Source organism: Trichogramma pretiosum, unplaced genomic scaffold, assembly GCF_000599845.2.
Source record: "Trichogramma pretiosum strain Unisexual culture from Peru unplaced genomic scaffold, Tpre_2.0 scaffold18, whole genome shotgun sequence".
Lineage (NCBI taxonomy): Eukaryota > Metazoa > Arthropoda > Insecta > Hymenoptera > Trichogrammatidae > Trichogramma > Trichogramma pretiosum.
This window is the reverse complement of record NW_019641681.1, coordinates 1,382,905-1,401,131: the sequence shown is the minus strand read 5'-3', so window position 1 is coordinate 1,401,131 and position 18,227 is coordinate 1,382,905. Positions and strand designations below refer to the sequence as shown.

The following is an 18,227-nucleotide window of genomic DNA, read 5'->3' as shown; positions in this document are numbered from 1 at the left end:
ATTCATCATCAGATTTATTATTAATGATAATGATAATGATAATAATTATAATAATAACGATAATATTTTCTTTCATACTTTGGAATTTTTCAATTGTCTTTAATAACTTTTCTGTTACACAGTGCGTCTAGTAATCTGTAATACATTTGACATAATTATATTTATCTCCATCCGGACGTATTTTTATTATACAATTACTTTTTTCTGAAATATATAATTCATTTTGTTTGAGAACTCAGCTGATGCTTTACATATTGTAATGTACTACAAAAAATTAATAGTCGAGTGTAAACGTGTGCGTATATGTGCATGTCTTTTTACTGGTACAACATTGTATTATAGTTTAAAAATAAATTTTCGTATATTAAATACATATTATTGAAAATTTTTCTTTGCCTATATAATGTGGTATATTCAATAACTAATTTTCTATAATAGCACGATGCTCTCTTCTATTAAAATAGTTGTGCATTTTAGCCAGCAAAACACGCAATCAAATGTATTTTTCAAGAATAAATTTTGCCTTGCCAGGCGAGAGTATCTTTGAGACTTTCACCAGTTTTCTTTTTTTCGTAATCGATACGATAACTTTATTTTTTCTCCATTTTTTTAAACTCTGAACTCGTCTTAATGATTATATCTTCCCTGCTTCAGAGACAAGTTAAATTGCGGCTAAAAAAATGAATATGTGTCAATTTAAAGCTTAACTTTTTCACTTACAATTCATCCTAGACAAGCTTACTCTAAAACGCCTTTCGTCGATGATATGTATTATATTTACGTAGAAAGCAATCGGAGAATCGAGACGCGACTCTTATCGGATTCTACGATGGTTAATTATGTACTATATGATCATCGGACTAAAATATGAATCTGCTTCGTCCAAAGCAGGGATAGATTCAACAATTATTTTGCGACTATTATAAAAGTCAATTTTTCTTCATAATAAATACCCATGTCTTGTAGTCAAAAATAGACCGTGTAAGTTTTTTTTAATTCTCATTTTTGTTGTTTATTGGTGTCGACGAAGAAAATACGAAGATGTACATAGATTTTATTCAATTTTCGGTAACTCTCCATACTAAACGCGACAAATATAAGTTTTTAACAAGCATCTTTCAATAAATGCATATATACACAATGTTTAAGGTTGCATTTTTTTAAAATCCATACACAATAAGACTACATCAAACACGTTCAGAAACATCGATAGATTTGGAAAATACTTATTATACTCGAACGGAAATGATATCTTTTCGCTTCGATTATTCTACATTAAGAATTTTATCACTCAAGTAAATATTTCCTAAATCTCTTATTCCCTTTTGTTTTTCCTCCAATTGAACTAGAACTTTAGACATTAATAGTGCCGTTTATACATGACAATATGTAACAGGGTATTCAATTTACCAAGGTGTGACTGTGTTTTTGCGTGCCTCGCAATTACATCTAAGTACGCATCAACGGCGTACAGCATTCCTCCTCGATACGTTTATTTTTAAGCTTAGCAAGGCAAATGAATTTTTGCAAAAGCCGAATTTTTTTCTCGTATCTTTGTTCAAACTACATTACGCTTACTCTGTCAATAAATACTTTTTTTTCTTATTTTTACTCGTCGCGTCGGCTTTTTAATCGAAGTAAAGATGCTTTCGTTTTTGCCAAGTAGCTTCGTTTTTATCTTTACAACACCAAGACTCGTTTTTTTATAACTTCAAACATTTATACACGCAACACATGCATTCCCAGAGAGAAACAAAGGAATTAGGAGTATACGATATAATTTATTTACGCGAGTGAAAATATTCAACGACTTATTGACTAGGAAAAGTTTATTATTTATACGAGATAAATATTTGATATGGACTTAAAAAAGTATAACAACATAGATAAATCTGCTTGGCAGTCACCTTGGTAGTGAGAGTTTGAGATATCATTAATAGAGAATAACAATGCAAACATCGATAATTGAAGTGTCCATTTCTTTTACATTCATCGTGCCCAATTAATTATTATTACAATTATTACGAAAATTTTTTTTATATCGACGATCGATGTACATACTTTTGTTTAAATTCTTGGATTTTTCGTTTTTTTTTCGGTATACACAAATTACGTTTTAGCAAATATTCTATGTAAAAAAATGTTCATATGCGCAATATTAACATGCATCTCTTAACGAAAAATTTGTCGAAGCTTACAAAGATATTGTAAAATTACACATCGTATAACATTGCATAAACACGCAACGAAGATAATCATAACAACATTCACACGCAATTTTTTTAATTAATACTCGTCAGTGGTATCGTATGTCATATATATTGTATAATATATATATTTACTTTTTTTCTATCCACGTTGTAGATGTGTGTAAAAAAAAGAAGAAGAGAAAGAGGAGGTAAAGTAATGGACATTAGGTGCATAATTTTCGACGATGAATAATATAACAGCGAGCGCAAATAGGCTTTTACGTCTCGCGAATAACAACGATGAAGACTAAATATCAACGTCATTATTATCACCGTGAATAAAAAAGTGAGTCGCCTCCAACGGTCGTATATGTACCAAATATACAACTACGATAATGATAATGATAATTACATACTATCGCAACGACATTTATCCTAAAATTATTTGTTTTTATCCTCGACACGCCTCTCGCACACAAGCTTTTTAATATACAATACGATTTAATAATTATTTTTACACGTATAGTTAATTAGACAACGAGTGGAAAAAGGCGAGATCAGATATACTTAAATTTTTAATAATATATACAATTCATTCTCTTAGGTATATTAAGATCGTGTATCAGTGGTTTATTATAATATTTATGTATGATATATACGCTCGAAAATCGGGATACAGTTATAGAAATAGACAGAGAAGAGGTTTTCAGAGAACAGAGTTGATACGTTTCAAAAACGAGTGTGTGTCTGTGTGTATGTGGAATTATTTACGGATATAGCCCGCGCGGAACTTTGAGAATTGTGAGAAACACGGCACATATATAAAATAGAGAGATAGAGAGAGAGAGAGACGAAGACGTTGAAGAAGAGAAGAAGAAGAAGAAGAAGAAGAAGAAGAAGAAGAAGAAATGCATTGGCTCGCTCGAGATCGTTTTCATTATACATATATAATAAATTCTAAATTTAAGACGAAGATAGGCTCTTGGAGGCGGCGCGCTTGAGCGACGACTTGAAGCTATTAGCAGCTTTGATGCGTCGCGAGTTCTCCCGAGAGCAGCCCTGTGAGGCCGTCTCGGGAGTGTACTCGGGTCACCAAGCCTCCGTGTAGCGCACGTCGAACTCCTGGAGAGCGGGCAGGCGCTTCTTCAGCTGCTCGAAGGTCGACGCCGACAGCTTCGTGCTGTTGAGATTGAGCTTGCGCAGATTCGTCAGTGCTGCGGAGAGAGAGCACACGATTGTGAAAACAAACTCAATGGTGCAAGCGTATACTTAAAAACGAAAGAAGCCTGTACTCACAAGCCAGAGTGGAGATGCCCTTGTCGGAGACGGGCGTCTCGCAGAGGTTCAGCACCTGGAGCTTTTGCAGGTGCTCACTGATCATCTGCAGGCCGGTGTCGCCGAACTGCGTGGCCCAGAGATTGAGGTACCTGAGGGCTGGCAGCTTGATCAGTTGCTCGGCGCAGGCCGACGTGACCGAGGTGAAGGCCAGGGAGAGACACTCGAGATTGCCGAGGGCACCGCCGCCGAGCAGCAGAGCCACGTCCGCGTCGGTCGCCCGTACTGGCAGGGTGAGCTTGCGCGGGCCACCCTTCTGTTGCTAAGTGACAGGTCAGAGATCGTACGTGAAATACAACTGGGATAGGAGATTTGCCATAAAACAATAAAAGCAAACTCAAACTCACTAGCTCCTGGAGGTTGCGTTGTCGCTGGCAGAGGGCGTTGTATCGGGCCTTGCCGGACTCGGTGGACTGTAGGGCCGAGACCACCTGCAGACGAGCCTCCTCGTTGGGCAGCAGGCGCCACTCGAGCATGAGGCAGAGAGCCTCCTGGGCGGCGTCGCAGCCCCTCACCCCGAGGAGTATGCAGGCGCCGCCGGTCTGCTTGAGCAGCGAACTGATGAAGCGCTTGCGACGACAGCAGCAGTCTAGCAGAGTCGTCAGCTAAAATGACAAATACATTATTATCAATCGTTCTAATGAATATCGAAGCTATGATTTTGAAGCTTATTTTTTCATCTCTGCAAGTTTAGAATTGCACACTTGGAGCGTTTCATCTTCAAGGCATCAAGAATTTTAATTAAAGCTTTTCATAGTCTTGCCCGACTCGTATGTCCCCATTAACGTCGCGAACGTGTATGCAGAATATATATAACGTCACGTGGTATTATAAGCCAAAAGCGGAGATGAAAAGCTCGAGAGATGTGATTCGAGCTTAGGAAATAGAAGTGTTTGCACTTTCCAAGTCATCGCGCTTCAGCTGCTGCTGCTGCTGCGGCCCCGATCACATACATTGCGCTCATGGTGCACGTGGGAAATCTATAGAACAGGGTATGAACGCAAACTCGCGCCAAAGTTTATTATGTTTCTGCATTGTGTAGATATTGTGCAGTTTCCCGCACACACATAGACGCGCGCACAGAGACATGGTCCACGAGCAGCTTTGAAACTGCGAGCTAACAAGTTTAACGTTTTGCAAGCTTTCCGCGAGACCGTGTACATAGCGCGCGGCGGTGGCCGCTGCACCACGATCCCCGTATAAACAGCATCTGCTTTCGATTCCGGTGCATATAGATATATGCGCTTCTTGAGCGATATATATATAGAGAGAGAGAAAGAGAGAGAGAGAGAGTAAATTCGATTTCTAAGGCTATCGAAATTCTAATTGGTCTTCGTGAGTCACACTCGCGTAACGGAACGATTCGTCAGCGCAGGGTCTTCTCTGTATGCTAGCTCGTTTAACTAGCACACGACTAATAATTTTCTCTTCGAGGAAAAAAGAATTTGCTGAAATTTGTGGGGGTTTTAACGTGTCGCTCGATGATATACACAACGAAAGAGCATAAATCTATTTTAAAAGCACTTAATGATTACATTTTAGAGAGAGAGAGAGAAAGAGCAAAATATTGAAAATCGTCGCGCTCGCAACACACTGAGCAATAAGGTAAAAATACAAGCTAGCTGGACATTAACATCACTCCGTGGGGTTGTAAAATGTCCAATGTAACTACTCGTCAAGAAGAAAAATGACCGGTTGAAATAAATCAGTGGAGAGTAGCGCCAGAATCGAGCGAGGCAAAAGTTTTCCTTGGACGATATTATATATACATTAAAATACTTGAAGTGTCCCGATATATATAACTGATGACCGTAAAGAGATATTTCGCATTTGCGCGCAAATAAGCCCAATGTTCGGATCAATGATAATGTTATTTTCTGTCAGGCCACGCAGCAGCACTCAGACGGCTGCGCGACCGATGCGCGTGCCAATGACGTAAAATATCTCTCTCTCTCTCTCTCTGTTTCTCCTCTTCGTCGCTCTCGAGGGGATTTGGGTTGAACGAACCTGGCGACGTCTTCGCCGATGGAACACCGTCGACGCGAAAATTTCGTTTGTAATTGATAGCACGTAGACGTCACGTGAAATCGAATAAAATTTTTTTGATTTTTTTCGTACATACTCTTCTTCTTTTTCTTACCATTTCACCGAAGAGCTGTCCCTCGTCGGGACAAGCCGGACTCGAGGGCGCGGCTATGTGAAGCCAGCCGGGTCGGAGCTCGCGCACAGGCAGCAGCACTCGATGCACGTTGCAACGTGGGTCGCGGCCCAGTCGGCGCATCACCACCGACAGCACGGACTCCTGGACCTCCTTGTCCGCGAGGGCGTCCTCGGGGAACGGCACGGGCTGGAGTAGGGCACCCAGGCCGGGTCGCCAGTCGGCGTACTCGGAGCTGAAAGAAATAACGCAGGATATTATTAATTAATTTTCAAGTCGCACGCGACGCATTGTGTCGAGGACTAGCTCGCTCTCGTAATTACGCTCTCGCGAAAAGCAATCGGTCACTTTGACTGACGGAAAATTAATAGTCGTTGCGCAATTTCTTCTTATTTTTTTTTTTTGTTTATTATTAGGTTTTTTGTTAGCGATCTTTACGTGGAACCTACGTATAAAGGTTATAACATAAAATCAGCTAAAATCAAAGCCTTAGTTATGCGCGCGTGCTTTCGCGTTATAAATATAAAAGAAACATTTATCGGGCTTTTGCACAAGTACACACAAACGATTGTGCATTTATAGATCGCGGCGTCAGCACAGTTCTGGAAACCCTAAAAATAAAGGCGCACAACACACAAGTTTTGCCTAGTCTACCGACGCAAAATCCATAATATAAGTATTATTCACGTACGCAATGTTAAGTACGAGCAGATAGCATCTCAGGGGTGGCAGTGACGTAGGCGAGACGTTGCCGCTATCGCTGCTGCTACTTTCCTCTTTGTTTTCCATTTTTCTCTTTTCCTCCTCCTCCTCCTCCTCCTCCTTCTGCTTCTCGACGTCCTCCTTCTTCACCTTCTCATCCTCCTTTCCATTTTGTTCTTTCTCGTTCTCCTGCTCTGGATTTTCTTTGGCCTGCTGCTGCTGTTGCTGTTTCTTCGGACTCTTGACGCTTTGCTTGAGGGCTGATACCTCGAATCTGGAACACGGGTGGTTTATGAGAACGGAAATCGTAAAAGACTGCGCCTCGTTAGGCTTGCGCGCCGACTGCGCCTCGTCGTATAGTCGCGTCTAAGTGAAAATGTACTTAAAAAAACAAGGAAAAAAGAGAGTAGTAACGCGAGTTACAATCCATCGTTCGTTCGTTTGCATAAATTTTGAACAATTGGCCTAGAGGGTCGAGCGAGGCGGCGTCAAGATTTATTTTCAAGCTTTTATCACGCTCCTTCTGCGCCGCGCGACGCGCACACTTCTTTCTCTTGGAGTACCTTTAAGAACGGAACTCGAGTACATTGCGATTGAATTATTTGCCCCTCGCTGTGCGCAGAAACAGCGACGGCTGTTCATTGAGATTTACATGCCAAATAAAACGTATTCCATTCTCTCTCGGCGCTGTTCGCATTAGATATAATAAAGTGGACAGGCGAGACGAAAAGCTCGCTCGCGTTGAATTATTTTATTTTACGACTACTACTATCTCCGAGTAGTCGTAGATTGGAAAATCTTTTAAGAGAGTTTTTTGTTCGAAGTGAAAAGTGCACTGCTTGACACAGGCGTACCTGTGAAAGATGGCTCCGACGCAGATGGAGACGAGATTGGGCAGTATTCGCGGATGCGGACAGTCGCTGCCGGGCCCGTGAACCGCCTGCACGTAGTCTCGAATGGCGAGCTCGCCGTCCTCGTTCTCGTAGAGAGCCGCGATGAACACCTGCAGGAGCTTGCGCATGTCCGGCGACTTGCCAAAGTCCACGGTGTGCTTGAGGCAGCGGGTGATGGCGGGCTCGAGGGCCGGCACGAGGGACGAGCGCGGATGGCGCTGGGCCAGGCGGGCCAGAGCGCGGGCCAGCGTGGGTGGGGGTGCGGCTCGCTCCAACAGAGGCGCCGCCACGTTGAGTATCGCCTCGGACCAGCGACGATCGGCCTCCTCGCTCTCCTCGCTGAGCTGGGCCGGACTAGGCTCGTCCATCAGGTCGGAGATGATCAGGGGCTCTTGATCGGAGCCAGATGTGGACGAGCGCTCGTAATTGTTGGGCTCGTCGAGGAGCTTCGCCACGGCTTCGAGCGGCGTGCTCATCACTCGCTCGTCCTGTATCAGACATCGAGGGAGAAAAATTAATTCTTTTTTTCAAGTACATGGATGCTAATAATAAGGAAATTTTATCTCACCTGCAAAGGCGTCGAGAGGGCAAAATCGACGAGAGCCTTGAGTTCGCGCAGGACGACTTCCTCCTTCGTGGCGGTCGGCACGACTTTTTGGTACTTAAAAATACTTTTCTGTTGGAACCAAAAAAAAAAAGAAACAACAAAAACACAGGTATTAAAAAGAGCTTTTATGAGTTGCATCGAAGGTGCTATGTATCGTACATGGTCAACGCGATGTCGTACACGAACGTGTGTACACGTGTATTGCATATACATCATTATCGACCTATATACTAGTGCTCTTGATGTTAGCAAGGCACTAGCGGCTCATTTAACTTTGTAATTCATGAAAAGCCGTGACGACGACGACGACGACGACGACGATATGCAGAGCGAGTAGTGCACGTACGCACGCACGTCTATGGCACGACAATTGCATAACGATAAAGTACATACATATACACAAACATATCTACTTTATAGGCTGATATACACAATGCACAAGAGAAAACAACACACAAGGAATGAATTCGAACGTCCGGCGATCAGGGACTTGATATTTCTCATAAAGGAATTTCGCGGCCGCCGTATACCTATGCTACGTACTACTATTTATATATATAACACACGGGTGCAACGATTATGCAGGTAATTTCATAGACCACCGCGATAGTTATAAAGAGTACGTGCTGCTGTTGTTGTTGTGTGTTGCGGCCGCGGGCGAGCTCTGTTTCGGACAAGTTGTTATTTCGGCCTAGGTGGAGCCGTAATTTGTGCAAGAGAGAGAGAGAGAGTTGGAAAATTATACACGAGAAGGAAGGACTATTCGTGTAAAAATTCATGAATTAATGCAGCCACGTATATATAAAGAAGATGTGCTATATATAATCTCGGAGCAAGTTCGTCATGACTGTGGCTCCTTTGCCGCTTTTATTGTAAACTCTTGCTCGCGCGTGTAAAAGAGAGATAGAAAGCTTAAGTAAATTTACACGCACACACGCATAGCTCGCTCGATGACAGCTGAGTTAATTTTTTTTCTCTCGCGTCACGCATTCCTCCGAAACGTCACTTAAGCACATATTTGCGGACTCTTCCTCGCGACAATTAATAAAATAATCAGGCGCGATGTGCGTCTGTAGAAAGAGCTGGAGATTTTGAGAGAAGAAGAAAAAAGCAACAACGCGACTTACCTTCCACAGTATCGAGTAGTACCATTGGTCTCTGGTGTAGGCATTGCTCGCCTGGAGCAGTAACGATCCGTCTGGCAGGACGATTCTTAGGCAGTATTTGTAGGCTGGATCCCATCTGGCCACGGCGTAGACCTCGCTCATCATGCTGTACATCACTGGTTGCTGAAGAAACCCGGTCAACTGGAAGCAGCAGATGAGAGAGAGAATATAGAGAATCGGATGATTATTAAATCCTCGTTTCGCAGTTAAAATCGCTTTTAATTCTTTCTTTCTTTTTTTTTCGTATATCGAGGAGAACTATTAGAGCGAATAATTCGTCGCGGGGCCGATTGTCTTTACATGCACAAATGAATAAAAATATAATAACGTATGTTGCGCGTCTGTTGCCTGTATAGATCCGCAAGTTCGATTGTTGTTTTGTTTTTTTTAACTACTTTATAACTCGAATGGATATTGCCTCACACTTTACGCGCGCGCGTCACGAACGCGATTGAGACAACAACAACAATAATTAATTTGTACGGCGCGGGCGCGCGTTACGTAAAATGTGAAAATTCGACAACAATAATTATATTGTTTTCGTCATCTGTAACAATATTGGGCAGAGTCGTAAAAAAAAATTCTGCCGTCTTACGATAACAATCGACAACGGGACGCGCGGCAAACGAAATTTAATACATACACGATAAATAACCAAATGGAAAATTTAAATGTCAGAGATTGTTGGATGATAAAACAAAATAATGCAAACAGTACTGCCGTATTACTGTTTTTTCACAAGATTTCAGTTATACGACGTCACGAGCATGAAAAAAAAAATAATAATCGGAAATGATAAATCCTGCGGATGAGATTTTGTCAAAGTATATAGGAGGAAGAAAAACCCCAACCGAGTCTCTCTATTCGATGCGGCTAATAGTGTCTATACATAGAAAAGATAGAAAAAGGGGATTTAGCGCAAAAAAAAATGTATGAAAAAAGGTCCACCCTAGATCGAAATACACCGTATATTTATAAAGAGGAAAAATTCAATCTATACAGTGCGAATCTATTCTGCGTAGAAAATTGAGAACGATTTGAGGAAAATTGCCCATCGCAGCTCGAGCGAGAATTACCAGAGAGAGAGAGAGAGAGAGAGCGCGTTTGGCTACACACACATACATACATGTGCAGAGAGATGTATTCAGTCGCAAGCACATACACATAGACTAGGAGAACCTAATGCCTCGGTTGGGAAATGTATTTATATGTTCAAGAGTGAATCGTTGTACGTGTGTTAGTGCATGCGTGTGCAGAATCGAGCTCGCAGTTAGTGCCGAAAGAGTCAGAGCTATCATGGAGTATTACGGCACGTACAGCAGCAGCATCGAGCGAGAGAGAGAGAGAAAATGAAGTCGAATCCGGAAGGAGGGCAAATTGGGTCGTGGCATTAATGAACTCACAGGGAAAGAGACAAACTGCGCCTTTATATAGTCCTCTCTCTCTCTCTCTCTCTCTCTCTCTCTCTCTCTCCCTCTCTCTCTCTCTCTCTCTAGGCGCGCACTACACACGGCTCCGTCAAATATAGGTATCCGCGAGCTTTGATACTTGCAAAGTCGAGAGAATTTTCTCCTTTCGTATATTTCTTTTTTTTTTCTTTTTCAACGACTTACAAAGAAAACACGTGGGATGGCTATTTTTTCACCGAATGGTCACAAGACGTTTGCGTTTTATGAGAAAATTTTCCAAATTCCTCTCTCTTTGCGCGATATGAGCGCGACGAAAAACGAACTACGCGATCGGAGTTCGCGCGTGCCGAAGCGTTCGGAAATCAGCTCAGACGAGCTCGCGTTTGAAATCGATACGTTTTCAGCTTTTCTTTCGTCGCGCGCACTGTTCGTATTATTTGTACGCTAAAATTCGAGCTCTTGACTCATCGCACGCAACCCTCCATGAGAGAGGGAGAAAAAAAAACTAAGCGCAAGAGAGTACAAAAAAAAAGAATCGAAAACTCACCCAGAAAAGAATTACCGAGAGCAGTAGCTATATAAGCTTTATACACGCAGAGGTTTTTTTCCACGCGTGCAGCTATCGTACGCGTATTATACGCCCGAGGCCCGAGCACGCACATTGCATTAACTACGAAATATTTGCTATTACACAGCTGAGAAAAGAGATAGAGAGAAAATTACTCTCTGCAAGCTTCATTACGGAGAAGTACAGCACAGGGCACCTATTACGATTGCAATCGTGTGCGCGCGCGTAATATGAAAAGTTACGTTACGCGAGAGAGTCGAAGTGTTATAGGTAGGAGGACGCAACGACTCCCTCGATGATCATTACGATGACGACGGCAACGACAACGACGACGATGACAATGAGGATGATGGTTTATACATAGTGATTGGCAATGGCGAACGCGTCATCGCGTTGCACTGCGCGCATATATAATAATAATCGATTCTTCGCGAGCTTCAAGCTCACGCTATAACGTTTCGCAATTATCTGAAATGCGAATCTTGTAATACGTGTTAAAGAACTTTGCTCTTCTTAAGTGTAATATACGCTCGTAAGCTTGCAACTTTTTTCTCTTTAAAATACCCAACAAGTCGTTATTTCTAATATCCCTTCGTCTCAGACATTCGACTGGATACTCTTTCGCGATCGTGTTGCCCAAATTTCCCGCCTGGTTTATCCAGAAAGATGAGAGTCGATATATCGCCGTACCATTAGGAGTCCCCCAAAGTCAAAAAATCACGCGTAAATATCACATATACTACGCGGTATAAGCTCTCAAGAGGAAAGTAACAATGAGTCAACACCAAAACACAAAACTGCGACTCGACAGACGGAATTCGCACTCGCTCACGCGATTATACGCGAAGCATGACGAATAATAGGCGATTTTTTTCATGAAAAACTTACGTACTTGCATACATCGGCGATATCGCGTGAAAAGTCGAAATATTCCCCCCTTACATAGACGACGCGACGTCGAAAACGTGTCTATGTATATTTACGTTATATTGCGACGTTGAGAAATGTCACGGATAAAAATCAATGGCATATACACGTATTCGCTCTTGTGTTGGCTCGTGCTGCTGTTGCTGGACGTACCAGCTTTTCCCTGTACGTATTTATCACTTTTTCTTCGGTGAGATAGAGAGACAGAGAGAGAGAGAGAGAGAGAGAGAGAGAGAAAACTGTTATACTTCATATACGTATGTTTGTGTGTCTACGTGCGAGTGCTTGACCTGTACGTGTACTTCGAGAGAGCTTGAAAACTTGGAATATTTCGCACGCAATATTTTCAGCAAAGGATTGTACACTATATATTTATTTTTTTTTGTTTTTACACGTCTTTTTTCCTCTCCTCTCAGATGGTGATAGTGAACATGGTCTCGAGAGAGAACGAGCGAGAGCCCGAGAGTATATATCGAGCGCGTGTGTAGACTTGCAAATACGAGCTTTTTCTCTCTCTCTCTCTCTCTCTCTCTCTCTCTCTCTTATTCACATTGTTGTTCGTGTTTTCGTTTTATTTACACGAGCTTTTTTATATACATATGAACAACGGCGGCGGCGGCGGCAGCAGTGGCGGCAGTACGCGAGCTTTCTCCACGTATAGTGCGCGGCGTTCGGTGATCTAACCAGCTTCGACCCACTTTATTATTATGTATATACGTGCCTCGCGCTCACGTTCGATATTGGGCCAATATACATGTATGCATGTGTATGCGCGTTATACTACTAGCTCCTGGTCGTACACACACACTCAAGTAAAAAGTTATTAAATTCGCTTTTCCACAGAGTCTTTATGTCTATATACGTATACGTGTGTTTGCTAGCTTTCGTTTATTTTTTTTCGAAATAAACAGTAGCTCTCCAAAGCTCTCCGTGGTTTATATCGCTCTCTTTTTTTCTTACAAAATGAAATTACGATAAAATTTCACGGAAAAATTATTAACCCCACCTTTTATTTTTACCGTGAAAATTGGCTTTACCGTGAAATAAAATGACGAGAAGTCCGAAGACTTACAACGACGAAAACAATTATTAAAGAAATTTGATAGATAACGATGTCATAAGAAGACGAAAGTTGAAAAAAAAAGTAGAAAAAGCTCCGACTTGAGTGGTAAAAGAGAGAAGACAGACAGGAAAAGTAAGAGAGAGAGAAATATTGGTCAGAAATAACGGCAAGCGCAGAAGAGTAAGCGGTAACTCGAATAGGAAAAAAATCGTAGCAATATCCGTCGCTGATGATTTAACGAAAATAAGATTAAAGTAAAAAAGTATAAAAGCACACGCTGGACAACCGTGTAAAACCCCCAAGTTCTCAAAGTTCCAAATTAAAAGAAAAAAAATTTAGCTTTAAATTTTGTATAACAGTGCAAATTCTCGGCACTTAATTCCACGAATTGAAATTTGGCCGGCCGAATGAATTCCCAAACGAATTCGGAATTTATTTTAGTATCTACACTAGATACGACAAATATTTTACTATAGGATTCTTGATTGAATAACGAAAATTCCATTCCGCTCACTCGTATATAATTCCCAACAAAAGGTTCTGAAAAAGGAAAATCCCGAGCCGAATCAAGAAAAATTATCTCTCAAATTTATCTCTCGAAAAGGGGTTAGGATCTACAAAGAGCAAAGTACCTGCTGTCAAATTGAACTTGTGTCAATACTCGCCAAACCCTCCGTTTTCTCCGTTCAAAGTACATATTTATCAACAAAGATCAATTAATAATCCCTACCCTTTGCGCGGATCGCGTTCCAGGGGCAGGAAGTGTCCTGTAAGTACTTAATCCATTCCAAACTTTGTTCTTTCCCTTTGGCACACAGCTGCTACGCTTCCCCGGCGAACGTCGAAACTTGCTCCGCGCGCATCTCTATTCATTAATTCCAAGTGTCTAAGTCACACTTGCAGAAACTCGAGTCGCCCGGGCGCCTCATCTCACGCATGACGGATACCAAGCTGAGAAGCCCCTCGTCCTCTTCCTTCGTTCATTTTAATATCCTTGGAGATTGGAGACCGATCTCGAGCATTGGCCAATACGAGCTTGCGCGCGAGCCAGTTTATTAAACACAATCCTACGCTAAGAAAATACATTCATTTTCAGCGCGCCGTATATACATATATAAGTCTGTGGTATATAAGGGACAATTGTCTAGAAAAGCCAAGTGCTGCTGCTCAGCTGACTGCGTCAAGTACATGCTGTATATCGTCGCATCAGGCGCACATTGGGGACGCGCGCGCGCATCGACCCTGCAGAATTCCGGCCGCAGCAGCGAATGGAACACACACACAGCGACGACGATCGATTTTTCGAGTGCGCGTCTTTTGCCTCACACATACACATACACATACACATATACCCCGGGTAAAAGTAATAGTCGCGTATGTAAACATATTTTATTTTTCTTGACTATCACCAAAAAATAAATGAAATATATAATAAAACGACGTTGAGATATTACGTTCGTAGCTCCAGCATGTTCGTTCGGAGAAGAGAAATCAATCGGAAGATTGACGCGCAGCGGTACAGTGCAAAAACTTGAGGAAAACAAGAAAGAAAAAGTTGACAAAAGGAAGAAAAAATTGTTCGATTCGTGTAGCACACTTTCTCGACAAATGCATAATACATCAACTATAGATGTTTCGTTAAAATCGTGTCGTATAATACAATGTGCCATGAAAAGGTTGGACTGAATTTTTTCTCAATTACGTCGCGTATTAAACTTATTATGGTATAATATTCCATAAACGATATAACAAAACGATACAAAACAAAAGAAATATCGGTGCAACATTATAATTGCACTCTATATTATAAGCACACACATACAGTTCGTATGCACGCGGGGTTAACAATGCGCGGACAATATAAACTTACGAATGTATACTCGCGTTCACACAAACACACACTGGCAAAATACGGAGCTATAGTATAAAAAGTATAAAAAGGTATATATATAGCAGAGTTCGCTATACGTTAAGTCTTATCGTATCGAACTTGCTCTACTTTAGCCGCAATTTTACTGGCGCGCGTATACGCTTTTCCCAAATGTATGTGTGTGTGTTATATTAAGCGTGTGCCTTAAACCATGAGGAAAGAAATTAGCCAATTCACTATACACGTCGTTGTCGTCGCCCCACGACGGTACACTTCGTATAGTGACATTTCCTAACGCGCGCGTGGCTACTAGTTTCTTTTTTATTCTTTCGCTTCTTTTTCACTACTCGATCTTTTCGCACTTTGTGACGAATAATTAAATTTGTCAGTGTGTCACCGTGGGCACACGTGCGTAAAAAAGAAAAGTTACTATATATGCGCATTATGACACACGTAAAGGTATATTTTTTGCGCTTTCGCTTTAGGAGTTATTACATTATATACGAGCGTATGTATAGCAAAAATTAAATCAAATTTCCAATGAATATTTATCGTTACGACGACAACGAGAGAGAGAAAGAGCTTAATTATCTAACTACGGAAACGGGTACGTTGCATATATAATTTAACGCGCTCTCTTGCGTCTAGATATACATGCATACGATTACACTTTATACCGACGACGACAATTAATCATCTAGGCACATTACTGCGTGCGGCGTTGGCGGCGACGGCGGCACCGACGTGTTTAACATTCGTACAAACTCGTCGAAAGCGATAAGCCACTGCCATCGCTGCCGATGCATAATTCATCAAGAATTTAAAATCGAATCTCGTCTTCGTCTTCGCGAGCCACTCTCGCGCGAGCGTAAAACACAAAGAGAGCGCGTCGCACGGCGAACTCGAGAGCTCTCGGGGTCGAGAGAAAATTATGTGTGCGCGAGAAAAGAAGCAGCTAGCTCTGAAGTATCGTCGTTCGTCGCCGCGAACATTATACAGCCGCGACCAATGTATGCGTGAGCAGTCCTTGACGCGCTAACGACCATCTCCTTGATGTGCTATATAGCACGCGAGCTGCGAGCAAAAAATACGAAATGAAAATTTATTAATTGCTTTTGTACGCGCGCTCGTTGTAATAGGTTGACTACTGCTGTACAGGAGCGCGCGTCCGATTATTATAACTTTCTGAAGTAAAGAAGAAAAAAAAAAGAAAGATAAATTTGACATCGCCAAGTTTACTTGGCGCTGCACAATGCGCGCGCGCATGTATAAAAGCCAACGAAATCGCGTCGTCGTCGACGTTACGACGACGATGACCCGGGTCAGCCAATAGACTCGCTTGCGCGCGCATTTATCCGTGCACGTACAACACATATACATGTATGCATGTATGTACGCTGACGCGATCGCGCGCAGTTCTCGCGAGTATACATGTGTGTGTGTATGTATGTATGCAGGGAGGTGCACATCGAATGACGTCAGAGCTAGAGCGAGAGAGAGATAGAGCGGGTTGCTGCTGCGCTTGCTCGTTGCGAATCTAGGCCGCGAGTTGAACGACTGCTGGAGGAGAGCTGGTCTCGGAAACTAGGCCAGTTCAGTCAAAGCTCGCACTGGCACTGCTGCCGCTGCTGCTGCTCCTGTATATGTATGTGCTATACACCTGTGAGCTTGCAGCGCGGCGAGCGAGCTTGCGCGAGCTATACACGCGCTGCAGTCCCCTGCTGCTGCTCCACTGAGCGAGCGAGAGAGAAAAAGAGGAACGTGCAATGTACGTATAGGTATACTCATTCTGCGCAGCAGCTCCCTTGAATGAACGCGGCCAACCACTGGTGCACAACCTCGAGATCGTTCAATGACCAAATCCCTTACGACGTTGCGGAGCGCTCGAGCGGCGCGCACATATAATACATATACGCGTAGATATATACTTGAAAAATTCCCCGCGCGCGCGATTATGATGAATAGCTAAAATTACGGACGCTAACCTTATATCATCAGTGCCTCATTGTAGCTCGTCGTCGTCGTCGATCAACGACGAAATACACGAAAAAAATTCTTGTAAAAAGAAACGACGACGACGAACAAGAGAGGGACAAAAAAAGGTTAAGTGTTTTTACTAGCGATTTTTTTTGGTGCACGGGTTATATGCCGCGCGTACATTCACTGCTCGCTTAGTCAAAGCACGCTCGGTGCATACATGCATGTATGTGTGTACGTAAGTGCGCGAGTGTTATAACGCGCGGGACGCGGGAGCGCGGCAGATATGTCGTTGATGAGTAAGCACGTTTAGGAGAATTTCAGGAGAGTAAGCTTGCGGGGGAATTTGAAAAAAAAGTTTCGTCAGGTTTTTATTCTTCGCCTCCTATGTTTGTGTATGTGGGTGAGTGTATGCACGAAAAATAAAGGAGAAGGAAGAGCTTTTCTACCGCGATTATGTAGGTCGAAGAACGTAACGCGATGTTTTTTCTTTTTTTTTTTTGGTCGTTGCATATAAGCTCGAAGCTTGTGCAGCAGTAGCAGCAGCGCACGAGCTCTCTGTGTGATGTACGAAGAGGGATTTATAGAGTAATCCTGACTGACGCGAGCTACTCTTATTTTTTTACCGTTCCCTTACTTTTCCTCATTCGATTTGATTCTCTCTTCTCCCGGTAGTTTTTGATTCTTTCTCACACAGGGATAAAGCATTTTCCTATCGGCCGCGCGTAAGCTGCTGCTACGCGAACAAAAAAAAACCGCGGAATAATCACCACGCGCGCGTGCTCGCGACGGCGAAAGAAAAATGTTATAGACATTTTCTCGACCTCTGCCACTGCTGCTGCTGCTGCTGCTGCTGCTGTTGCTGTGCGTTCTAAAAATACATCGATTTTTTCTTCGCGTTTTATCAAAATTTACACTGTCTATCGTGGATGCGATCTCGATCGATTTTATCGCGCGGCATAAAACTCGCGCAAGCTCGAGCTTGCAAGCTCGTGTATGTGCACGCGCATATAGATCGCGCTAAAAAACGGAAGTTGGTCGCATTTCTCCTTTTTTCATCTGTCGTATACGCGTTTATATTATAAAACATATATACTTGAGAGAGTTATGCGAGCGCACGCACGTCGGGAAATGAGCATTTTTACCAAGGCCATGATTCAAGACGTGAGGGATTCTCTGTGCCGGATAAATGTTACCCGAGTCGTATGCTCCTAGATCGCTAGCAAGCTCGAGGATGAACTTTTTTTCATTATTGTAACGTCGTATCGTGTGTATGTGCTCGCATATAGCGAGCGACGTTATACGAACACTCAAAGGGGTTGCCTGCTGGTGGTGGGCGCATTGCGCAAGGAGAAAGACATCG

The 18,227-nt window shown here is 42.6% G+C and overlaps 1 protein-coding gene across 2 annotated transcripts in view; it reads right to left on the bottom strand.

The window, feature by feature from the left end:
* Positions 1-3,078: 3,078 nt before the first annotated feature.
* LOC106660003 (C-Maf-inducing protein-like) overlaps positions 3,079-18,227 on the bottom strand; it is a 30,628-nt gene continuing 15,479 nt past the window's right edge. Inside the window, exons 2-9 of one of the 2 annotated variants that reach the window (XM_023461030.1) lie at positions 9,012-9,191; positions 7,846-7,953; positions 7,239-7,765; positions 6,374-6,658; positions 5,665-5,917; positions 3,872-4,129; positions 3,486-3,786; positions 3,079-3,403 (exon numbers count right to left, since the gene is read on the bottom strand). In XM_023461030.1, coding sequence (XP_023316798.1) covers positions 3,279-3,403; positions 3,486-3,786; positions 3,872-4,129; positions 5,665-5,917; positions 6,374-6,658; positions 7,239-7,765; positions 7,846-7,953; positions 9,012-9,191 — 2,037 coding nt within the window. In that variant the 3' untranslated portion in view covers positions 3,079-3,278. The remainder of the gene's footprint in view (positions 3,404-3,485; positions 3,787-3,871; positions 4,130-5,664; positions 5,918-6,373; positions 6,659-7,238; positions 7,766-7,845; positions 7,954-9,011; positions 9,192-18,227) is intronic. The other variant, XM_023461031.1, reaches the window with a different exon arrangement.